The sequence below is a fragment of the Meles meles genome, chromosome 3, assembly GCF_922984935.1.
Source record: "Meles meles chromosome 3, mMelMel3.1 paternal haplotype, whole genome shotgun sequence".
Lineage (NCBI taxonomy): Eukaryota > Metazoa > Chordata > Mammalia > Carnivora > Mustelidae > Meles > Meles meles.
The window spans coordinates 174,870,457-174,892,994 of NC_060068.1; the positions used below are offsets into that span (position 1 = coordinate 174,870,457).

General features: G+C 41.8%; 1 protein-coding gene across 3 annotated transcripts in view; it reads left to right on the top strand.

The window, feature by feature from the left end:
• The first annotated feature begins 282 nt into the window (after positions 1 to 282).
• The window catches only part of CTNND2 (catenin delta 2), a 921,273-nt gene continuing 899,017 nt past the window's right edge, over positions 283 to 22,538 (top strand). The window contains exon 1 of one of the 3 annotated variants that reach the window (XM_046000689.1): positions 283 to 564. In XM_046000689.1, the coding sequence (XP_045856645.1) occupies positions 528 to 564 (37 nt within the window). In that variant the 5' untranslated portion in view covers positions 283 to 527. Of the gene's footprint in view, positions 565 to 1,102; positions 1,204 to 22,538 lie in introns of those variants that run through there. The other 2 variants (XM_046000692.1, XM_046000691.1) reach the window with 2 other exon arrangements.

Consider the following 22,538-nt stretch of genomic DNA (forward strand, 5'->3'; position numbering starts at 1 on the left):
CGCCGCGGGAGGAGCCTCGCCCTCGGCGGCGGCGGCGGCGGCGGCGGCGGCACAGGTGGCGCGGGCCACGCGCGGGGCGCAGCACGGGAGCGCTCGGCGCCGGGCGCCGCGGCGGCCCCAGGCTCGCGCCCGCGGCGGCAGCCGGCCGAGCGGAGCGGCGGGCGCGGGGGGCGGCGGCGGCGGCGGCGCCCGGAGTCTCGAGGAGCCTGGAGGAGCCCGGAGCCCGGAGCCCGTGGAGCCCGCGGAGTCCGCGGAGTCCGCGGAGTCCGCGGAGCCGGGCAGGGGGCGCTGCGCTCGCCGCGCTCGGAGGGGCCGCCGGGCCGGGCGCCGCGCACTCGCGTCGGGAGCCGCCTCTCCCCCGCGGCGCTCGCCCCTGCTCCCCGCCAGTATCGCCCGTCCCGCGGCCGCGCTGAGACAACAAAAGCGGAAGATGCTGCAGTTGGGCAAGGTCAGGACCTTGCCCTGAAGCCGGGCGGCGGCGCGCACGCCTTTTCCCGGACTGAGGAGCTGTCGCCGGTGGCGGGTGCATGTTCTCCAGGAAGCAGTCGGGCGCCGCGCCGTTGGGTGAGTTGCTTTCGCTCGGCTGCCGGGGCCAGGCGCATCCTCCTCCTCGGCGCCCTCCTCCTCCTCGCCGCCGCCGGTGGGGGTTGGTCCTCTGCTCCCGGCCGGCTGGCGGCCGCCGCGCGCTCCTGCCAGCCGGGGGAGGACTGCGATCGCGCCCTGTCCCCTCTCGGAAGACAGCTCTGCTTGGAATGGGGACCGGGGTTAGTGCCTTTCTCGGAGCGGTTAGCAAGTGGCTTCTTGCGTGCTCCCCCTCCCTGCCACCCCTCTCCCCCGGCGGAGGCGTATATAGGGCAACACCAACAATACTGCTCCCCGCCACCTTCAAGAACATACCCGTTGCCTTCATGACGTCCCTAATACACGGAGAAGACGGGGTGGGGGTGGGGAGGACTTCCCTCTAGTCTTTTGCCCTTATGTTCAATGTCATTACGATGTTTGGCTAGAACAAAATGGAAATACTTAGTCATATGCGTCCATGGCCGTTTCTTCGGTCTCCCGCTGCTTGCCAGACCCAGAGCCCCTTTGGTCTATATTTAGCGGTTTCAGAGGAAGCCTTTTCAGCTCGATTCACAGGTTTCGGGGGCTTCTGCGTCCTGACAATAGATAGCGAGGCTCTGGAAAGCGCCGCCTGAAACCCAGGTTTGGAACGCTTGTGCATGTGTGTGGGAGATTGCGATGCGATATTTGGGTGATCGGTAATTAATGGCTGAAAGCAAAGCTGCTTTTCTTTTTCGCCGACCTTCCTCTTATTCTGGTGTGTAATGTGTTTTCATCGATTGCTGCTCAGCTGGTTCGAGCCACTACGTTCAGAATTAAGTCACTGGAGAGGTGGTGCAGCCTCCTTGGTCCTGTGGTAGGAAAACAGTCTTAGGGATTTTGGGGGTGTATTTATGTGTGTGTGTGTGTGTGTGTGTTTCCAACAAAGAACATCTACTTCCAAAATGCCCAAAGTTGTGTTGAGATGTAAATGGAAGGGAAGTGAAGGGTGTGTATGTACAGAGAAAGAGGGGCAGGTTGTGGATCCAAGACGTTTTGTTCCCCTTGTGTGCTTTGGTTGAACTGATCTGATTTGTTTTGGCCCTGAAAGGTGTTGTTAACATGCATGCCTAATGTTATCAAGCAAATACGTTGGTGTAGAAAAGGGATATGTTACAAGCCTGCTGTCGGGCCTGACGTGCCTAGATTTTCACTTTTCGAAACTATGTGACGAATATTTAAGATGCTTGCGATTTTCTGCACCGACTTCCATGAAAATAGGGAGGTGGTCCAACTAGGAAGAGTTCTCTCATTGTGCATCTTTCGCTCTAGCTCAGAGTCCAGTGTAGCCCAGTCCGTCTCCTTGCAGTTAGTAATTCACCTACCGGCTTCAAAGGCTTTCAAGCTGCACCACTTCTAAAATCCCAGGGAGAAGTGTTTGATATGACTCATGTGGAATTACAGGGATGAACCTATGCGTGATTCGGGGGGCTCATCCTGGGAGAGTGAGCAGGCATCCTCAAATAGGGACTGGATGCTTTAAACTGCCTTAAATTCTTTGCTACACGCAGAATCCATTTTTAATGTTTCAGGGGAAAATGTTAAGTGGCATCCGTACTGCTCTGTGGGTCACAGGATCTCAGGACTTGAATGAAGACTCTTGCATTCTGAGTTAGATGGTGAAATTGGGAAGGCCTGTAATTATACAACTAGCAAGTCTCAGCGTTGCAGGAAGGACTGGCAAGCTGCATTGATCGGGCTGGAGCCAGCTGAACGGTGTGGTTAGCTCTGTGTGTTCTGCTGTTCTAGTTCCACCTCATTCACATCTAGAAAACTCCCCAAGAGCGCTTCGAACACATTGTTGTGCTTGCTGCTTTGTTTTAATATAAAATTTCTTTCAAAAAGAAGCACAAAGTGAGGGAGACGTTCCTTTTCTTTTCTTTTCTTTTTTTTCCTTTTTCAGTCTGCTGTTCAGTTTTAAACACGACTCTTAAAGGACTAGTAGATGTTGTTCTGTGCTTAGGTTTGTGTGCAGAGAGCCGCCGAAGAGCATGAACAAAACTACATGTGTTGTATATGTGAGTTTTATGTTATATTGTGGATTGAAAGTGATACTACCTGATTGAATGGCAATTGTAGTAAGCACATGAGGTTGTTGCTCTAATAAAATTGTCATAGTCTTGCGGAAAGGAGTTATTTAATTTGGTGAATGTTTGTGTAGTTGTACAACCTAATCATTATAGATGTCACTAATGTTTTCATTGTTTGTAATAAAAGTCATGCACTGTCAAATTACAATATTTCCATCAACTCCACATCTTCCGCAGTAGAATGCAAGCCAAGACTTTCTCCCAGAGAAATGGTTCATCGGGGAGAAAATGATATTCCAATGCAATTAGTTGGAAAGGCAATTTATAGTTTTGTTAAAAAATTTCTAAGGATAATGTCACTTTCATAATGACCTTTAAACTTAAAAATGAAGTTAATTGTATTCTCAAATATAACATTAGTTTTGACATACAATTGAATATGCAGGGCTCTCCTGAAAATATTATCGCACTCGTTACTTCCCGTGGTGCTTTATCAAAGTTCCCTTTGATATGGTATGCATTTAGGTGGGATTGTTGGTGAGTTCTGTAATTTGATCAGGTTTTCCTTATGTATGAAAACAGTAAAGCTACATTTAAAATCATTTTTGTAATTTGTCCGTGAAGTCAGCTATACTTTCTGTGGACCAGTGTATCTGGTTTTAACAAGCCCGTTGGACTAAAGTGGAAACTGTTGCATTGCAAACTGCCCCATTTTTTTTTTTTTTTTCCTTTTTCTTTTTCTCATGACTATCCACAGAAGGTTTGGACAGTCATTTATGATTGTTTCTCTGTGGAAACATTTTTACTTCAGTGGTGGGGAATTAGTGATGCTCTTCCTGAAAGTTTTTTTTTTTTTTTTTAATAAAGATTTTTATCTTTAGAAGATGCCACATAGTTGGGAGTATTTCAGTTGGACCACGGATTCAGAGAATGAGTTCCTTCTGAATGACCATTCAGAGCGTGAATACCAAGAGATCTCAGGCAGATATTCTTAAATCCAGTGTTGTCTAGAAGTTGTGGTACAAGGGGTCTTTAATGGCTGATTCACAGGTTAGAAATTCATTTTCAAGCCAGATTCTTCGTTGGCTTCCATGATGGTTTTCATCATCCATATTCCAAAGGTGTTCTCAGGACTTCGATGGCTTTGTGATAAGTGTTATGTGGATGTGGGTGAAAAGTTAATTTGAGTGGGAACAGTTCACGATACTTGTTGCTGGCTTCAGGTTTATCTGATTATATGCCAAAGCCACAGCTTTTTGTATTAATGTAAAATATTAAATGTGTCATAGATAAATAGCTTCTATCACATTGTCTGCCAGTCTAACCCAGTGATTAATACATTGCCTGGTTGGGTTTCATGAATCTAATTATGTTCGCAAACAGTGCCTCTGACACAGGAAACTCACTGCAATATTTTATTGTACGTTAAAGACTCATAGCAAAAATGTGGGCTGATGACACTTGGAATTGTTTCTCTTTCGATCGTATATGGCTGTGAAGTATGATCTCAAGCTCCATATCACAGTTAATTGATTTGTAGGAAATGTCTTAGCCATAGTGGGATACTGAAGTTATCCTCTATATCAATGAGTTTTGGACAAATTGCAAACAGTACTTCCTAGACGCATTTCATCTTGGACACATGTTCATGTGTATCCCTTGGTGAGGTTCCTGAGAAGTTATTTGCAAGATGAATTACATCTATTGGAACTTATTATTCCATTAATTGTCATTTCATGTCAGAAATATGTTTCTAGAGGAAGAAGTTGGGCTTCGACCTACAAAGATTATTTATGTGTGTGTGTGTGTGTTTGTATAATGTATAACCTCTATATTATATATAAAATACATATCTAAAATAATGAAACATGTTTATATTATAGTGCAATGCTATTTGGGATTCTGCTTTGTGTAGGTGCAGACAGAGATGTGAGCGAGCTCTGGCCTTGGGTGGATCCCAACTGTGTCTCTTTTTGGCTGTGTCCTTGACCATTTATGTGATACTTAGACTTAAGCTCAGTTTATTTTTTTTTTTCAGCTGTAAAATGGGTACAAGAGGAAAGGACAGAATATCTGAAGAGATTGATTTCAAGGTAGAGTGAATAAAAGCATAAGTGGCTTGTAAATTATAAACATTTACGCAAACACAGGAGATATATATCTGTTTATTAAGAAAGATACTTATACTTCATTTGTGTATTACTAAATGTTGTATAGGCCTCCACCCTTTCTAACAAAAGCTATTAAATGAATATATTCTTTCCCTATTCCTATTGTAATATTATTTTATTATGTAGGTTTGCATAAAGTATATTGAGTTTTCTTGTCTACAGCATACCAGTCCTTTACATTTTAAAATAAATATTAGTTAAGCTAAAAGTCAATTATATCTCCCACCACCATTATTTTTAAAAAAAGATTATAGGGGCACCTGGGTGGCTCAGTCGGTTAAGCGCCTGCCTTTGGCTCAGGTCGTAATCCCAGGTTCCTGGGATGGAGCTCTGCTTTGGGCTCCCTACTCATTGGGGAGTCTGCTTCTCCCTCCCCCAGCTTGTGCTCTCTCTCTCTCTTGCTACTGTCTTTCTCAAATAAATAAATAAAATCTTTAAAAAAATAGAAAAAGATTCTAATCAAAGAGTCAGAAATTATAAAACTTTGATGTTCTCTGTTAGTGTTATATCATTCACCCGGTTAATAGAAAATTTTCTACAAGATTCGTACAAACAATATTATAGAGGGTTGAAGAAACATGACCTCCCTTTCTGTGAGGTCACATTTTAAACATGTGCTCTGTTGGGAACCATAGGAACAAATCCCATCATAATATCATTGTAACAAAAAAGAAAGAAACCTTAAAGAGAAGACCCATTCCCCCTATTAAAATCAACTTTTTGAAATAAAAGTGTGTGCACTGGTACCTTTTGGACAACACATGGTAATTTTCACTTGTTACCTCCCTCTGAGTATGTTCAGTAAAATGCCAGCTCCTCTGGGTTTGAACATGCCCAGCTTCTACAAAGGAGAAGCATGATCTTTAGCAACATAATTTTTACAAAAATAATGTTTGGATGTATCTTAGAATTTGTTACAAAATGTGACCTGTGTAACAAGAGACTAATTTATCTTAAGTCAGAAAAACATTTTGACAATAAATACGGTTATTTATATTCAAATTTATGTGTTGTTGTGGGAAGTGCCAATTATAAGTTACCAGAGTAAAATGCGCGTTATAATAAAAGACCTTTCTGTTTTTTGGCTCAAAGTAAGTGGTGAGCCAATTATGTTTGGTTAAATAAATATAAGTGTCAAAATTTCTACATATTTCACATGATAATGTATTACTAAGTGGGATGCTTAATTTGTAGCATTAGATGATGAAGAATAGGTAGAACTTAATTCTATCATTGAAATTAGCTGATACATTTATCCTGCATAGGTAAGGGCTAGAGTTTTCTCATTAGTAACTTTTTTTTTTTTTTGCTTAGTAGATGTGATTATCATAACTGTCTTTCAAAAGTTGATACAGTAGGTATAGATTAAGAAAATGCATTTTGTATACATGTTTTATATAGCTTATTCTTTTTTGGTTTGGAGGTTTCAAGTAATCTTACAATGCTTATTGTAATCTTTTTTCTTTTAAATGTGCAACAACATAAATCGCCAAAAAGGCATACATTTATGTTAAATTATAAAACGTGCCAAAACGTGGATTTGGAGTGTCCTTAGGAAACCCAGTAAGTAGCATCCCAGAACCCTTACAGTTTCTGAAAAAAGTGGGTATTTTGAAAGAAAAAGAAGTAAAGGAGTAGCCTCTATGGGTGAAATGATCAGTTTTGATTAGATGTAGCTGGGTGTGAGGCCAAATGACAACCCAGGACCTTCCCTTCTCCCATCCTCTCTCTCCACAGGGACAGAGCTGTCTCTGAGCCCTAGAGTCTAGCCTTGCCTCTCTGCAGGCAGGAAGATCTCTAGAGGGAGGAAGGAAGGAACTAGCCAAGATGCTTCCTTTATTTTTCAGAAACAGAGAAAGTGAAGGGTTGGAGAGAGGCCAGAGTGTCACATGAATTAAGTTCCCTTTACCTGGAAAAATATCAGAAGTAGGCAAGAAGTGTTCCTCATTGACATGGTTTATAAAGAATTCTGGTTGTAGACTTCTGGATATAAAACTTCCACAGTATTTTGCTTAGAAGTTGAACTCCTTAAATATTTTATGGTATTTTGACACTCTATCAGGAATTATCAGGAGAGTGTCTAATGTCCTGGCTGATTTATAGAGAGTATGGTCCATGAAATTCAGCTGATTTATGTATTGCCAACTTTAAAATAACCCATTCTCCGTGTTCTCTCCCTACTCTCCACATTAGACTTTGACTGCCAGTAATTGGATGGCCTTGTAAGTGGTGAGAATTGGGCATAAAAGGGACAGCGCCATAATCTGACTTCCCAAACTATACATAAATAACGATTCATGCGAGCTGTTGTCTACAGCACTTTCTACCCCAGTGTAGATCAGTAGAGTTTGGTTGGTATTTAATGTTTAAACTTTTTTTAAAATTAAAAAAAAATTTTTTTTAAAGATTTTATTTATTTATTTGACAGAGAGAGATCACAAGTAGGCAGAGAGGCAGGCAGAGAGAGAGGAGGAAGCAGGCTCCCTGCCGAGCAGAGAGCCTGATGTGGGACTCAATCCCAGTACTCTGCGATCATGACCTGAGCCGAAGGCAGAGGCTTAACCCACTCAGCCACCCAGGCGCCCAATGTTTAAACTTTTAATAGTAGCAAAAATGGACACCATCAGGAAAGAAGAAAAAAGTGAATTTTTGAGTAAACGTGGTGTTTTATTTGACACTGAGCATGACTACTCAACCTTAAAAAAGCTCACTTCTTAAAATAAATTTTATTCTTCTCTCTCAAATATTTTGTTTGGACTCTCAAACATTAGAGTAACCTAGCAGTCTTTACCTTCAGAAATGCAATAATTTAATTTCCAGGAGGAGCAACTTCTTTGGCAGCAAACCAAGTCTCCCAAATCTAAGAAAACCAAAATCTGGTCTCTTGTTTCTAGCACAGTCCTCACTGGTGCTGACTCTGTTATGGTTTTTTAATTTTTTGGGTTTGTTTGTTTGTTTGTTTTGAGTCGCTGGATAAGGAGGTGGAGCAGAGCTCCAGAAAAGCAGAGCGGTGAAATGGGCATCATCTGAAAAGTCTCAGAGACAGTAGAAATCATGTCATGTTTACCCAGGTTGAGAAAGGTGGTGCAGGGAGCTTGAGGCTTGTAGTGTGTGGATCAAACTCTTCGGTTTGAGTTGGGTTGCAAAAGAATAATAATATTCAGTGCACCATAGGTGCATAAATAGAGTAAGACACCTCTATCCAAAGGGACATTACACAGTTAGGGGTTATCGCTTCCAAGAAACTGGGAAGTGTTCATGATACTGGAGGTGAAGAAGGTTAAGCAGAAAACTGTACTGAATATGATACCCAGCACATATACCCATAGACACACCCATACAAACACAATAACATAGCCTTAAAGACAAAGTTTCAAGTGTTTTGCTCTTTGTTTATTATCTGTCCATCAAAAACACAGTTGTTTGTTATGCGTTACACTATTACACACACACACACACACACACACACACAAGCGTGCCTTTAAATTTTGGAAAGAATATTACATTTCTGCTTTGGGAAAAATTTCATTAATTAGCTGAATGCCTGACTGAAACTAACAACATACATCCTTTGAGTGTATATTACATACATCCTGTTCAGTGCTACAACTAGATTTTCTCTGTTTTTAAATTAAGAGATGTATTGACTTGGTTTAGCAAGTTGGTGTCTTCCTGAGAATTGTGCAGTGTATTAGTGAAATGTTTTCTCTTTTTTGAATAATGTTTTAGTCTTTTTTTTATTTTCAAAAGTAATGCACGATCATTAGAAATTTGAAAATACAGGAATGATGAAAGGAAGCTAAAGTCATGCATGATCTCAAGTCACAGAAATGACTCTATTTTTAGCAGAAATGCTAATCCATATACATTTTTAAATTCAGAAGGTTCCTCATATTCTGTTTTGTTACTGTTTAACATGTAAAGTGGCTTTTTTCATATAATTTGCATTCATTTTTAGTGTCTGTTTTCCATACCTTTACATAACATCATTTACTTAAATAACTTCCTATTTTGGGAGATTGGTGGCATTTTCATTTTTTGGTGGGATATATGATGCTGTGATTAAAGCTAAATAGTTTTTATCAGGCTATATTCGGTAGGTTACTTCATAGAAATGGATGTTTTCAAGGCTGTTGATATATGTTGTCAATTTGTCCTGCAGAAAGGTTATATAATTTACATTTCCTTCAGCGAGAGAGGAGTGTGCCCGTTTCCCCGTGATTTCAACAACTGGGTATTATAATTAAAAAAAAGACAAAACCCAGGCAACACATTCCAGTTAGGGGGAAAATTTTGTTTTCCTGTGATTTAATTTTCTTCTCTATGAATATGTCTGAGGTTAAATCTTACATAAGTTTATGATACTCTCGTAATTCTTTGTAAATTGTCTTTTTGTATCTTCTGCATATTTCTCAACTCATTTTTGCCTCATTTCTTACTGATTTATATTATTTGTCTAAGGTAGTTGTATTACCCTTTGCCCTGTTTTATCAGTTTATTCCTCATTTTATTCTTATTTTAAAAACATAATTCTGACGCTTATAGTTAAATGTGTTCCTTTTTCCGGGGGGGGGGGGTCCTCTTTAAGGGAACATTTGCTTGCTCCCTGACTTTGTGTGTATCAGTAGTGAATATGGGAATGGAGCAAATGGTGGAGGGAGTATTTCATAGCTGTATCCTGACTTGATTGAGTCCGTATCTTGTCTATTTTTTTTTTTTTTAAGCAAGTGGATAAGTTACTATTGAGTGTCAGTATTGGTAATGGGGAGATAATTCCTGTGTTTTCAGGTTGTGCTGAAGGCAGGTTAAGACATTGTGGATCTCGGGGCGCCTGGGGGGCTCAGTCAGTTATGCGTCTGACTCTTGGTTTCAACCCAGGTCATGATCTCAAGGTTGCGAGATCGAGCTCCATGTCAGGTTCCGTGCTTAGCATGGAGTCTTGAGAGTCTCTGCCTCTCCTTCTACCTCTTCCCCTGCCCCACTGCACACACACATGCTCTTTCTCTCTAAAATAAGTAAGAAAAAATCTTATTAAAAAAAGAGACTGTGGGGACACCTGGGTGGCTCAGTTGGTTAAGTAGCTGCCTTCGGCTCAGGTCATGATCCTGGCGTCCTGGGATCGAGTCCCACATCGGGCTCCTTGCTTGGCGGGGAGCCTGCTTCTCCCTCTGCCTCTGCCTGTCAGTCTGTCTGCCTGTGCTCGCTTGCTCGCTCTCTCTCTCTCTCTCTCTGACAAAAAAAAAAAAAAGAAGTACCATATATTTAAAAAAAAAAAAAAATAAAAAAAAAAAAAAAAAAAGAGACTGTGGACCTCACCTACACAGCAAAGAACTTAGTATATTTGTGAGTCGCAAACACCTTATTATTTCTGCTGTTAAACAATAAAGATGACATATCTTTTTCTCTAATTCTGGCCTTTGCTTCCTCCACATGAAGCATAATTACACACCTGTATGGGCTCAGGGACCTAAACGTGACAGGCCCCCTGTTTGCCCCACCTTGGGGCTCCTGGGTGGAAGCTGTGTGTGCTATAACCGTCCTCCAGGTGGCCGCGCCCAAGGGTGTTTCAGCCTTTTTGGGAAGAGTAAGTTAGGATGCCCTTCTTAGGCAAATATGTGATTTTCTATTTCACAGATCCCATAGACAGACAGACAGACAGACAGACACACACACACACACACACACACATTTCTTAAGAAGAGTATTTATTTTAGAGAAGGAGAGGAGAGAGCGAGCAGGGGCAGTGGGAGAAGAGAGAGTTCTGAAGCAGACTCCCCGCTGAGCACAGAGCTCCATGTGGGGCTTTGATCCCAGGACACTGAGATCATGGCCTGAGCTGAAATCAGGAGGCAGATGTTTAACTGGAAGGGCCACACAGGCGTCCCCATACGTATATTTCTATATCATATCCTATGCGTTCCCCCAGGTACATCATGTTCCTTTCTCTCTGGTCATATAGGACCATGCGTCTCTTCACTCCACTCCAGACTGGTCACCTGTCTTTTTATCATTGATCCTCAAATCCTAGGACATAAATTGGTGCATAGTAATTACTCCGTGAATCATGATGGGCCATACATCCAGTCTTGTTTTTTTGTTTTTTAAGATTTTATTTATTTGACAGAGAAAGATCACAAGTAGGCAGGGAGCCTGGCAGAGAAAGAGAGGGAAGCAGGCTCCCTGCTGAGCAGAGAGCCTGATGCTGGACTTGATCCCAGGACCCTGAGATCATGGCCTGAGCCAAAGGCAGAGGCTTAACCCACTGAGCCACCCAGGTGCCCCTCCAATCTTGTTTTCATTGTCAAAACTGGTTCATAAAGAAGGGTTTGTTTAGTTGCTTTTGGTGCATTTTGGGTACTGGGCCACTGTGGCATTCTGGAGGGAATGCTGACTTAGGATTCTGAATTCTGGGATCCAGATTATGGAATCAGTTGCTTTCTCTTGTGACCTTGTACCTGGACCTATTTTGTCATTTGCTCCTTAGGGTCAGCCAACACTTACAGTATTTTTGTGGATGTGATATGATAATCTCAAATGCAGAAAGGCTTTGGGAAGCATTATCATAACAAGCATTTACGTATGAAATAGATTTCCTGAAATTTGTGTTGTGTCTCAAAATCAGGGTATTTATTTATTTATTTATTTTTGATAGGCTGGAGTCAAAAGATTTTCTTGTCTATAAAACTAAATCTCTGACCTCTATTATTAATGCGGTTATGAAATGCTCAGTCCCTTAATGGTTGTGAAGATACGGCTACATTCCATGCCATTGGGTATCCCTTAGAGGAGAATTTCTCTTTTATCCATCCCTGGAAGTAATTCCTGCTATTGCCTTATACCACTTCAAAAATTGTGTCGTACCAAATTGGCTCCAAAAAAGTTCTATTTTTTTTTTCTTCTTTGCACAGATATGTGCTGCTTAAAAGAGTAGTAAAAATGAAGCCCTATTGTTCCTCAGAGATTGAAGTCTGTAGAAATGTCCCCAGAATATTATTTTTTCTCCTGGTGGGCTGCCGAGTCTGGCGCCTGGAAGGCTTTATCAGAACAGTTTTAGAAGTGTGAACTATAGCTGGCTTCCATTTTTTGAGCATATTTCCTTAAATACTTTGAACAAAATTTCAGAGAATTCTTATCACTCTAACTATAGGCTGCCAATAGGAAGAAATCGTGTGTAAAGTTATGAAAAAAGCCTTAATTTGTTCCCCGTTCTCCAAACTTTTGAAGGAAGTGCCGGAGGGAACTTGGTAACCCCTCAGCCAGTGTGTTGCTCAGGGAGGAGTAAGGTTTTAGGGACTCAGGTCGACAGGCTAATGATGGTTTTGCTTGTGCTTATAGTAACTTCAGACACAGATCTCTCTCTCTCTCTCTTTTAATTTAGTTTTTAAATTATTTTAATTATTAAAATTATTTTAATCATGCAGATTGTGTGATGAATTGTAGTGATTTTCTGTTTCCTGGGGTAGCAGTTGGAAGTTCCCGGGGTGCTCGCAGCTTGTACACGTGAACCCCTGAACGAAACAGAGTGTCAGAGGATTTGGGGGAAGAGGAAACTGACCCCTGGGGAAGCTTGGTCTTAGGTGACATCCCTCCTTCATCCACAAATACGGATGGTGGAGACGGAAGACTGTGTTCTGGTAACTTCTGATAGCGGGGTAAGCGGTTAGTAAGCCCTGACAAGAAGTGTGGAAATTTTAAGCAGTGAGAGGGAGCAGGAAGCTTAAACTAGTTTTGGCCACCAGAGTTTTGGGTGGGCCGGCCAGCCGGGCAGGGAGGAATCCATTCTTTGGACAGACTGGGCTGAGTATGAATTCTGAAGAAGCAAATATGTTTTAAAGAGTAGCCAATGGCAGGCTACTCCAGGGCCAGATGATCCGCCCCGCTCTGGGTGGTCGAGCCATTTTCTGCAGTTGAAGAGGAGCTACCTCCGTCTTGCTCTCACCCCGGTTTCAAGCTCAGGTTGCCACGACCCCTTATTTCCTCTCATTTCTCCGAAATCCTTCCCCCACGTGTGTGCCAACCGTGTTAGAATGTATTCTGTAATTGCAACTAAGACTCAAGAGCTTTCAGTACTGCACATAAAGACTTTACATTTTCACGGTGCAATACTACGTGTTTATGTGGCTTCCTGGTGACTCCGCAGAATATGCGTTTTCTCCCAGTGGTTCGACCTCCAGAATGGCAGGTGAGAGAGTGGCGGGGGGTGCGGGGGGAGAGCAGGGTGACAGCCTGACCCGAGGTGCTGTCTTGAGCTGAACAGGGTGTGGGAGGAAATATAAGCAAAGCTGGTCCTTTGAGCTTCATAGCATGTTAGTCATTATAAGTGCTTCCCCACGTTTTATCTTTTGAAAGTGTGGCGGAGAATTTTGAAAACAATGGAACAGATTTTAGAACCAGTAGTAGGTTGTGTCATTTTTGCTTGTTCTCAGAGGCTCCTTAGGTGATAGTCATCTGAGTTGAAATATACATGCTGTTCCTTGCCCGTTACTCGTCATGGGAGCTGGTTGAGATGTGGCAGGATTCAGGATTTGGTGGCTAGAGGGTTTTCTTGTTTTTCTTTTTAAATTTTATTTATTTATTTATTTTACTTAGCTCTGACCCGAAGAAGATGCTTTTGACCACAGAGGTATTTTCAGTTTCTCTGACTGTTTGATGCTCTTGCTTTCTCTTCCTCTTACTTTTTAGAGCAAAGCGCTTGGTGGACGATGAGGGATCGTTCTCTTTCCTCTTGGGCGTACCTGATTAGTTTTCAATATGTGTGCCCACGGTTGACGGTCAAGAGCTGCCTGTATACTGTAGGAGTCATTTCAGAGTTTCTGCTTCCTGGTTTTCCTGTCGGCAGAGCAGGGTTACCCCTGCGTTTACCGCTCACGTGTCTCTGAAGTTGGGGGTCATTCGGTGATTGGGAAGAGGTTGGACTGCTTGGACCTCCATTAGGAGGCGGGACAGTGCGATCCGGTGGGTCATCCTGGTGCACGCAGGGGGCGCCCAGCACTTGGCGTTGATACTGGTGGCACGTGGGGAAACTTGGCCACCGTCATGTTAAGACGCTGAGCTGCACGCACATGTCAAGCTATAAAATCAGATGCAGTGTGAGATTTTGGGTGTTGCGAAGCGCGGACGTGCACGGAATTAGCATATCGTGATGTCAGAATTTGTGAAGCTGCTTGTGCCGCCCCAAGAGAAGATGGGAGGACATTTGGGCAGTGGGTCTCTAGGCTGCTCCGTAGCCCTGAGTAGAGGACACGGTGCCATGCGCAGTGGCCATAAATGTTACTTAAATCCAAATGTAAGAAGGTGCCGTGTTCCCCTCGGTCACAGCAGTTAGGGAAAACGTCCAGTGGCTTATCTGCTGTGATGGTGGAAGGACGTGGCTACATGAAAACCCTAAAGGGGCCAGTCTTGTTCGCTCAGGCTGCCACAGCAAGATATCATGAGCTGGGGGGCCTCAAACAACAGACATTAATTCTCACACTTCTGGAGGCTCGAAGTCTGAGATCAAGATGCGCACTGAACGGGGTCCTGGGAGAGCTCTCTTCCTGGCTTGTAGATGACCACTGTCTTTCTGTACCCTCACATGGCATTTGTTTGTGCGGGTATCGTTCTCTCTTCCTCTTCTCTTAAGATCTCTAATCCCTTCAGGAGGACCTCATCTCATGACCTAATCTAACCCTAATTACCTCCAAATCCCCAGCTCCAAATATCATCACATTAAAAGAGTAGGGCTTCAACATAGGCATTTTGTGGGGACGCACTTTCCACCTATACTGGCGACCACAGGGTAAAACCAGCAAGGTCCCAATGCCCAGGAAGGCCCAGATTCGAGGTGGCAGGTTTGAGGTGTTGGATATTGCAGGAGTCCCTGAGGGAATGGGAATCACCGACAGATGATCTGAGTCATTATTTAAGGCAATTTAAATGATTTTTTAAGTTCACTTCAAGTGTTTTTCTTTGATTTATAAATTATAGAATGTGACACACGGAACAGTACGCTAGACAGAATACCTGGGTACAAATTTCCATATTGATTAACATACATTATTCCAAAAGTCTTTTTTAAATAATGTTTTTGAAAAATTACATGGATGTTCTTCACCTTTGTTGAACCTTTCACTTCTTATCACCTTCACTCTTAAAAATGCTGATTCCAGCCCTCACCCCCTCACCAAGATTTCTGTAGCAGACTCCTGGACAGCCACCCTGCCTTTCCTGTGCTTCTTTGAGGTTCATCACCACGGGCGCCTGGGTGGCTCATTCGGTTGGGTGTCTGCCTTCAGCTCAGGTCGTGGTCCCCGGGTCCTGTGATAGAGCCCTGTGTCAGGCTCCCTGCTGAGCAGGGAGCCTGCTTCTCCCTTTCCCCAACCCGTCTTGTGCTCTCTCTCGCCATCTCACTCTCTCAAATAAATAAATAAAATCTTTTAGAAAAATAAATGAAGTTCATCTCCACAACAGCTGGAGAGTTCCGTCTGTGTCTGCTCGAATGTTGCCTTTGCTTAGAACCCTGGCAATGACACACACAGAAAAAAGGTCAACTCCTTCCTGTCTCACCTCACCTACTTCCTCTCCCATTGGTTTGTTCCGTGGCAGCCACGTTGGCTATCTCTCTCTCTCCTGCACATCTTGCTAAAGCTCATCCTCCCTCAGGTTTCTCACCTGAGACATACCCTGTTTTATTTTCTTCCCAACGTGTAAGAGAATTGGAAACTTTCTCATTTAATTATCAGTTTGCACGTTTATTTTCCTGTCTTCCCCCATTAGAATGCAACCTCTTTGAAGGTTGGTCCTTAGAAAGACTTTGACATTCATCTTATACTGGAAGTAGGAACTGACCAGGATTAATGCCTACCTGGCTTCAAATAGATCTTTTACATAGGATAAATTTTTAATATGCAGTCATCATTGAATCATATCACAGATATATTTTGAAACAGGAAGACAAGATAGAAGATAGATCATCTATCACTGAACGAATGTCAGAGGCCAAAGTGATGACTAGTTAGGAAGAGCTGATGCATTTCCATGTGTGGGTCTCATATAATGCTTTCACCTACCAGGTCAGCTGGCATGTGATTTCCTGACATTCTCAAGCATAGCAGGCTGTTTCTCAAAGGCAGATTATCTCCTAGTAAATAGAATATAAATATGCCAGGAATTTTGTCACACGAGGACATTAAACTTCTAGAACAAAAGAATAGTCGTGTACAAAGTTTATGTTTTCATTAACAATATTATTCATCTTAGAGAAAGCAGAGAATAGGAAACACAGGGAAATGTTGGATTTAGAGGAGAACTTTTAGGATACTCGTTTGTTAAGACATTATCTTAAGAGAAAGTATTGATGAACGGAGGCAAAAATGGGAAAAATGATCATATAGGATTATCGGAAGCAGATTTATTTTCTCAAGGTGAATTTATATTACATTCCCTGTTATATTGAAATTGAAGATACATTCTATGATTTGGAATATTGTCAACTGAAAGAAAAGTATATTATTAATTTAAATAATTTAAAATTATGACAACATTATCTAAATGGTACTCTTAGCATAAGCCCTTGAATGATATATGTTAGAAATTCTGTAACTTAATAAAGAATATATGTTAATGTGTCATGAACATATTAAAATGTCAGAAGCCAATTTATGTGACCTCAAGAGTGATTTTTTTCATGATTGCATGCTTACTTTTATTTCATCTCATACTGGAAATGCCTGTAACTTAGAGTTAACATTAACAGGAAAATAAGTTTTTGCTTTTCTAAACTTTCATATCTCACATTTGGACTCTGCTATCATGAAATCCTCTTTTAATTTAAATTAGCTATGTCTTTAGTCAAATTATGTCTTTGAAAAATATAAAGCCTCCACATAGAAAATTAACTTAAAGTTATTAAACTAGTATCATTAGATTGAGGAGATTTCTCTTAACTAACATGACTATTTTAAGGTTTTTGTTTTATTTTATATTGTTGTTACTCATTTAAGCAAGAATAAGGATTAAATTATTTCTTACTGTATTGGCTGCATCTGTCTGCTCCTTTTGCTTTTGAATCGGTCCATAAATCATCTGAAAGTAATTGACACAATTTAGTCTTGGGGAGAAATTTGGGGGTTTGTAACCAAAAAGGTGACATCTGGACATGTAATCTTTGTTACATGTTACATCTGGACATGTCCAGATGCTGGTCTCCTCAGGAGCTCAGTGGAAGGGGCATTCCGTCTCCTTCTCACATGTTTGGCTGTTGACATTCAGTGCGCTCATAATTTCAGCTCTTGGTTTTGAGTCTTATTCGAGGAGAGAAGTGGTACCTTCACCTGCTTGTGTCCCAAGGGCAGTACACGCCTCGAGAAGGTTTTCGTTTATGAGTCATTCTGGGAAATCCAGGCCTACATGGCTGTATCCTTGAGAGTATTAGGAAGAACCATGTGAAATTGTGGACATGCAACTTCCGTTGACCTACAAAAATGGCAGTTGAAACTCAATCATTAATCTCATTAATCAAGGTGCTAATTAATAATTGCAAAGTTACATGTCTACTTTTCCCCTCTGCCATTCGCCATTTAGTAGGTTAATAACAAATAAGAGATTCAAATTCTCTTGTGTTTTCAAGTACTCAGGGAAATGTGCCAACTCTTGGGTCATGGGGAAACCGCTGATTGGATTAAAGTTGGCAGGGCTAGAAAGAATTAACTTAAATCCCCGAGAAACTTACAGAACTGTCAGCTGGTGTGTTTGGCCCTAGGGAGTGGGATGCAGTCTGTCACTTTCTGCCATAGGCAGTTACTGTTATCTTCATCATTGATTCGATCTCCTCTGGGTTTTTTGTTGTTCTTGTTTTGTTTAGCTTAGCTTTAAGCTTGTAATTCTGGTTTTTTAAAAGCTATATAGGATTGATTGATTTAAAGGAAAACAAAAATGAATGTTCTAATATTTTCATGAGACTCTTTTCTAAGTTTCAATGATTATTTGGTTCTTGAACTTTAAAATGTGACATGATCATTCTAAATTATGTTAGAATTCATATAAAAATGTCATTGATTTATGTAATTGAAGCTCCTGAGTCTTGTCCAAATGTTTTCTTCAAACTGGATATGCTGGTAATACTGAATTGAGGGCATTAAAATACAATTTAGTTTCTAAGACTATAAGCAGTTTATAAAAATTGTCAATTAAAAAAATCCATCCGATACCCGTGATGTGATGGTTTGAAAATGGCCTTTGTCTTTTGTGACTTCTTCCCCAAAACTTATAGTTCCAGTCTAATCATGTGAAAAATATCAGGCAAATCCCAAATGAGGGATGTTGTACAAAATATGTAGCTCAGTATTCCTTAGAACTTTCAAGGTCATTAAAAACGGGGAAAATCTGAGACCTGGTCAGAGCCAAGAGAAACCCAAGGAGACATTAAGACTAAATTTGGTATGGTGTCCTGGATGGGATCCTGGAATAGTGAAAGGGCATTAAGGAAAAATTAAGTAAATCTGAATAAAGTATGGGCTTTAGTTAATAATAATGTATCAATACTGGCTCATTAGTTGTAACAAATATGCTAATGTAAGATGTTCATAATAGGGGAAATAGGGTCTGGAATTCTCCCTACCATTTTTGCAATTTTCTGTAAACCTAAAATGATCCTAAAACATAATGGTTGTTTTTCAAATCTGATTTTTAACACTGAAAATTTTTTAAATGCCTGCTCAAAGATTTCAGTAAAGGAAAGGATGATCTCTTTTATTTTAATAGGCTTGGATGACATTCTCATATCTTGAAATTGTTATTCAAATTGATTTATTAACTACTAAATAGCAAATCACAAAATATTTTTTATCATCTATGTTGTGGATTTATGGTTAAAGTGAGGGAAGGGAGGGAATGTCTCAAAATTACTGAAAAAAAAATTAAAAACCTTTTATTCAATGATGGCTTACAGTTATAAGATACAGGTAATGCAAAATTTGCAAAATTTCTTCCTTAATGTATTTTGTTTAGTTTATGGCTTTTATAGGAGCTAAGAGCATTGTCTTATTGTCTTATTGTTTTGAAAATATTTTAACAAATGAAAATATTTTAACAGGGAATCTTTGCTTCCTTCCATTTACAAAACCAGAAACAAAGGTAACTAATATTCATTCTATGAATTGTCTTTTTTTAAAAATATTTTATTTATTTATTTGACAGAGAGAGAGAGGTCACAAGTAGGCAGAGAGGCAGGCAGAGAGAGAGAGGGAGAAACAGGCTCCCCACTGAGCAGAGAGCCTGATGCGGGGCTCGATCCGAGGACCCTGAGATCATGACCTGAGCCGAAGGCAGAGGCTTAAACCACTGAGCCACCCAGCCTCCCCCATTCTATGAATTGTCTTACTGAAAACTTTAAGGCCTTGTCCCTGGTCCTCTTACACCTACACAATTGTCAGGATGTACCTTTGTACCTAGCGTTAGAGTTGCCTGATTTACCAAGTGAAAATACAGGATGCCTAGTAAAATACGAATTGCAGGTAATCCACAGTTTTGCTTTGTTTTCAGGATAAGTGTGTCTTAGATATTGCATGGGACACACTTATACTAAAAAAAACACTTGTTGTTTTCCTGCAATTCAGATTCAGCTGGACCTACCTGTGTGCGATCTGGTGGGCATGATAAGACCTGCAGTTCTCTTGCTTTAATAATATTAAAAATAATAATTATCATCGTTCTTGAGCTTTTAATATATGTTTTGGACTCCCAACACTTTTCTTGTGATCGAAGACCTTCTTTTGGGTTTACTAATTCTTCAACATCATTTTTTTTTTTAAAGAGAGAGCAAGCAAGAGAGAGTGCATGCAGGAGTTGGGGGGAGGGGCAGAGAGAGAGGGAGAAAAAGAATCCCAAGTAGGATCCATGCTCCGTGCAGAGCCTGACATGGGGCTGGATCTCACGACCCTGAGATCATGACCGGAGCAGAAATCAAGAGTTGGACACTTCACTGACTGAGCCATCAGGCACCCCTCAGCGTCGCCGTCTGAAATCCATTTTCTTGTGCTAAGCCATTTAGTCTTAACCTTAACCCGAAGTGAACTCTTTAGAACTTTTCTTTTTCATTCACAACGGACTGTTTCATAATTTGTCTTTTATAGTAATCATCTGTTAACTTGTCGGACATTGACCTTGAAGAGAGAATCTGTCATAATCCTCTGGGCACATCATACAAATGAGCATAATGCATTAAAAATTTTATGATTGAGTAAGGAGATTGTGTATTCATTAGGATAAACTCAGTTATGCTGCTTTAACAGACAGCAGCCAAATTTCAGCAGCTTAAAAAGAATAAAAGTTGGTACATCTTCAGCATGGGTCGGTGAAAGGTGAGCGTGGAGGCTTGGATAATCCTAGGCACTCTGGGATCCAGGCCAGTGGATCATTATCTTAGTGAATTCTTCCGTGATCACAGAGGTAGGGAGAGGGGAGTGGAAAATTGAGTCACTTATCACTCAGCCCTGTATTATCAGCCAGAGGGAGTTGTGTGGCCATGCTCAAGTTTCACCGCTGAGGGAAGCTCATCCTACCATATGCTCGAGGACGGGGAGAACTGGGATACTGGTGAGCAGCCCTCCATACAGCACAGAAAAAAAATACTGGTGGGGTCTTTGGAGGAGAGTTGGACAGCTTAGAAATACTTTAATTTTAGGAGTTATGCATGAGCCTACAGGTTTTATTGGGAAAACAAATTTTGCTTCGGAATTCTGTACATAAAATAAAAACCGAAGAATTTGTATAAAAGAAAGAAAAAAATAATAAATGTCAAAGTCTCATTAATGGCCCAGAATAGGGCATGAGTCATGATTGGGGATAAATATTATGATAATATGCTTAGATGAAATCGTAGCATAGTCCAAAGTGGCCTTGCTGTTTTTTCAATATTTCCATGAAAATGAACGTTTCTGGAAATGCTATTCCCACATGTTAAGAGAAGGCAGATCAAACTCTTCCTATATATACATACATATGCACACGCACATATATATGTATATGCAAATGTATGTATATATAGTTTTTTTAAAAATAAACTTGCAGACCTGATTTTTACATTTCATTTTGGTGGGAACAGCGGGTTTTCAATGTCTCTCTTCTCTCATCTCCGTTCGTTTTCTGTTGTGTACTGCCGCCCTGTCATTTCCCGGGCCCTCCTGTCCTTGCCGGCGCGTCTGTCTGTCCGGAGGACCCCAGGAGCCGGCGGCGGGGCGGTCAGGGTCTACCCCTCCCCTTGGCTTCCGTCTGGCGCGCCCCTCCGTGCGGCACCGTCTCCATGGAAACCGCGGGCTGCTGGGCTGGCGGCTGCGCGGAGCGGTGCCGGGGGCTGGAGCTGGCCGAGGCCATCAAAGAGGGAGGAGGCCTTGAAGAGCCCGGGAGGAAGCTTCCCGTGTAATTGCGGAGACAAGACCGAGAAACGTTATTAATTTGAGACCTCCAGGCTCGCGGCGAAACTCCCAGGGGGCCCCGTCTCTGCTCACGCCTTGCAGAAGGGCGCGCTGCACGCCCTGGCTCCCGGCTCCCGCGGGCTGGTGCTCTCTGTTGGGGTCCGAGGACATTTGAGGAGGACGGAGGGAGGCCCAGGGCTGGGCAGCGGCTCCCCTGGAGCAGACTGCCAGGCTCTAATGAAATAATAATTTGCGAAAGATGTAGACACCGGCTGTCCCGGTCAGTGGTTTTTCAGGCTGCAGACTTCAGCTCCGGGTTCTGCAAATAAGTTCTCGCCACTTTTGCAGGTTTACAAGCGTAGGAGGAGGGTTCTGGTGGAATTGTACTATTTGAGATCTGGGTGGTGGAACACTGCCAAACATTTGCTTCTTCTGTCTTCTGGAAGCATCTCTCTACCCTGGCGACGGGAGGTGAGCAGAAGTACAAATTCCTTCTGTTTCTCGGGGTGCAATGAATCCTGCCCTACTTGGACCCGACCTTTTCTCCGGGGAGCTCATCCCGGGACAAACGAGCAGCCTTTTTACAAGAAATACACATAGTGGTGTGGAGAGAGAACACAGAAGGCAGAGAAGAAATCCTTTAGGGAAGAGAACTGAGGAAAATAGATAATATTTATAATAGTTTTTATAACTTATACTATGTTAATTAATACACATTGATGTAGTTTTTCAAGTATAAAATGAAAAACAATTCAGAAAAAATGTAATTGCATTTTTGAGTGTCTCTTGTTCCAAAATTTCCATCTTTTGTGTGTGTCTCTGTGTGTGTAAAGTAACATGTTAAGCTGGTCTATAAGGCACTTTTAAAAGAAGAAAGCTTGGCTAGAAGATAATTTTTTTTAAATATTTTATTTATTTATTTGATCCCAAGTAGGCAGAGAGGCAGGCAGAGAGAGAGAAGGGGAAGCAGGCTCCCTGCCGAGCAGAGAGCCCAATGCTGCGGGGCTCGATCCCAGGAACCTGGGATCATGACCTGAGCCGAAGGCAGAAGCTTTAACCCACTGAGCCACCCAGGTGCCCCAGAAGATGATTTTCTTCAGTATTCCTTTCCTTCTTTCTTTCTTTTGTTTTTCATTCTTTCTTTCTTAAGATTTTATTTATTTATTTGTCAGAGAGAGAGAGCAGTAGGCAGAGGGAGAAGCTGGTTCCCCTCTGAGCAAGGATTCTGAGGTGGGACTGGATCTCAGGACCCTGGGATCACGACCCCAGTGGAAGGCAGTCGCCTAACTGACTGATCCACCCAGGCATCCCCAGTATTTCTTTTCTTATACACAAGATTCATTTAT